Raw genomic sequence first — 2,126 nt, 5'->3', positions numbered from 1 at the left:
ATGTTAGTCCCATATCATATGACACAATCACTTGCTCCTTCTTGGCTTCCTCCTTCTTGACTTGCTTGAGGAGAGAGGAGTGAGCCTTTTCAAGCTTAGAGTGAACTTTGCCAAGCATCTCATGGTCTTTCCTTAGACTCTCATGAGAAGCATTAAGCTCATCAAAGGATTTCTCAAGAGATTTGATCGGCTTGTGCAATTCTTTGCACTCCTTTCTCTTCATCTCAAAGCAAGTGTGTACTTGCTCACACATGTCTAAGAGCTCCTCCTTGGTGTACTCCTCATCATCATCACTCCTACAATCATCACTATCACATTCATCATCACTCATATTATATTGTACCTTGGTGGGATTTTCCATGAGGCATGTCGATGGAGTGTCAAAGATGGAGGGCTTGTTGTTGATGGCGATGCTTGCTAGTGATTTCTTGATGGATTTCTTATCATCATCACTAGATTCATCGCTATCCTAAGAGCCATCACTATCCCATGTCACCATATAGCCTCCACCTTTCTTCTTCTTTTGGAAGGTCATTTTCTTCTCCTTCTCCTTCTTTTCCTTCTCCTTCTTATGCTTCTTCTTCTCATCCTCATCATTATCACTATTGTAGGGGCAATCCGCTATAATGTGATCTGGGCTCTTGCACTTGTAGCATCTTCTCACATACTCCTTGTTGTGATCTCTTATCTTTCTTGCACCATAGCCCTTCTTCTTCATGAACTTACCCATCTTACACACAAGGAGAGTCATGGTCTCATCATCAATGTCACTAGCATCTTCATCATCACTAGACTCTTTCTTGGACTTGCCCTTGTTCTTGGATAATGAGCCAGCCTTGAATGCTATACTTTTCTTCTTCTTGTCTTCATCTTCCTTCTTCTCATCCTTGTCAACCCCCTCCCTTTCCACACGGTATGTCTCTTATGTCATGACATCCCCTAGTACTTGGTTAGGGGTAAGCTCCTTTAATCCTCCTCTTATGATAAGCAATCTCAACATCTCAAATCTTGGAGGTATCAAGAACCAATGAGAGACATCATCATCATTGATCTTCTCACCCAAAGCCTTCAAATTAGTGACAATCACTTGCAATTGATGGAACATCTTCGGAATGCTCTCATCATCCTTCATCTTGAAGAATATCAACTTGTCCTTGAGAATGTACAACTTAGCACTCTTCACCGCCGATATGCCCTCATAGGTCTCTTTCAATCTCTTCCATATCTCACTAGCTTTCTCACAATCCTTGATTTGCTCAAATACCTTGGAATCAATGGCATTGTAGATGGTGTTGAAAGCCATAGTGTTGCATTGCATGTTGGCCTTATCTTGGTTGGTGAGATTAGTGGGATCAAGAATCACATAGTCACTCTCGATCACATCCCACACTTGATCACTGATTGAACCAAGATACATCTTCATCTTTCTCTTCCAATAATCATAGCATGTGCCATCAAAGAATGGTGGTTTGCCCCCCACATGGTTGAACACAACTTAAGCCATCTTTTGACACCAAGGTTGTTAAGCCTTCAATCAAACTGTGACCATGGCTCCAATACCACTTGAAAGGTCCTAATATGGCTAGAGGAGGGTGAATAGCCTATTTAAAAACTCTACAAGACACTATAGCAATTGATTAGTACAACAAACGGCGTAATGCAATTTTGCTCTAGTTCTACAAGGGTTGCAAGCCACCTATCCTAATAATTCTAGTTGCTATGATCACTAGGCACACAACAAGGCTAACTTGCTACTCACTAAGAGCTCTCAACATGACTATACCAAAGAGCTCCACTAGATGAACTTAAGCTACTAAGCAAGCTCTCAATTCTAGCTACACTAAAAAGCTTGCTACAACAAGTTTATGGGAAAGTAAAGGAGTGAGTAGGGTGATTATACCACTGTGTCAAGGAATGAACCAATCACAATGTGGAGATACCCAATCACCGGGAGAAATCCAATCATATAAGAGACAAAAGATTTTTCTCCTGAGGTTCACGTGCTTGCCAGCACGCTAGTCCTCGTTGTGTCAACCAACACTTGGTGGCTAAGAGGTGTTGCACGAACCTCATCTACATAATTGGACACCGCAAGAATCTACCCACAAGTGAGGTAGCTCAATGAC

At 41.8% G+C, this 2,126-nt stretch overlaps 1 protein-coding gene across 1 annotated transcript; it reads right to left on the bottom strand.

Annotated features, from left to right (window-relative positions):
* Positions 1-469: 469 nt before the first annotated feature.
* LOC136465664 (uncharacterized) lies at positions 470-1,303 on the bottom strand. The gene is made up of 2 exons (XM_066464311.1): positions 1,167-1,303; positions 470-902 (listed from the first exon to the last, which is right to left on the bottom strand). Exons 1-2 carry the CDS (start codon positions 1,301-1,303, stop codon positions 470-472), a joined length of 570 nt encoding a protein of 189 aa, XP_066320408.1.
* Between the last annotated feature and the right edge of the window lie 823 nt (positions 1,304-2,126).

The sequence above is a fragment of the Miscanthus floridulus genome, chromosome 7 (assembly GCF_019320115.1).
Source record: "Miscanthus floridulus cultivar M001 chromosome 7, ASM1932011v1, whole genome shotgun sequence".
Lineage (NCBI taxonomy): Eukaryota > Viridiplantae > Streptophyta > Magnoliopsida > Poales > Poaceae > Miscanthus > Miscanthus floridulus.
Note: the sequence above shows the minus strand (reverse complement) of the source record. Positions and strands in the feature narration are given on the sequence as shown.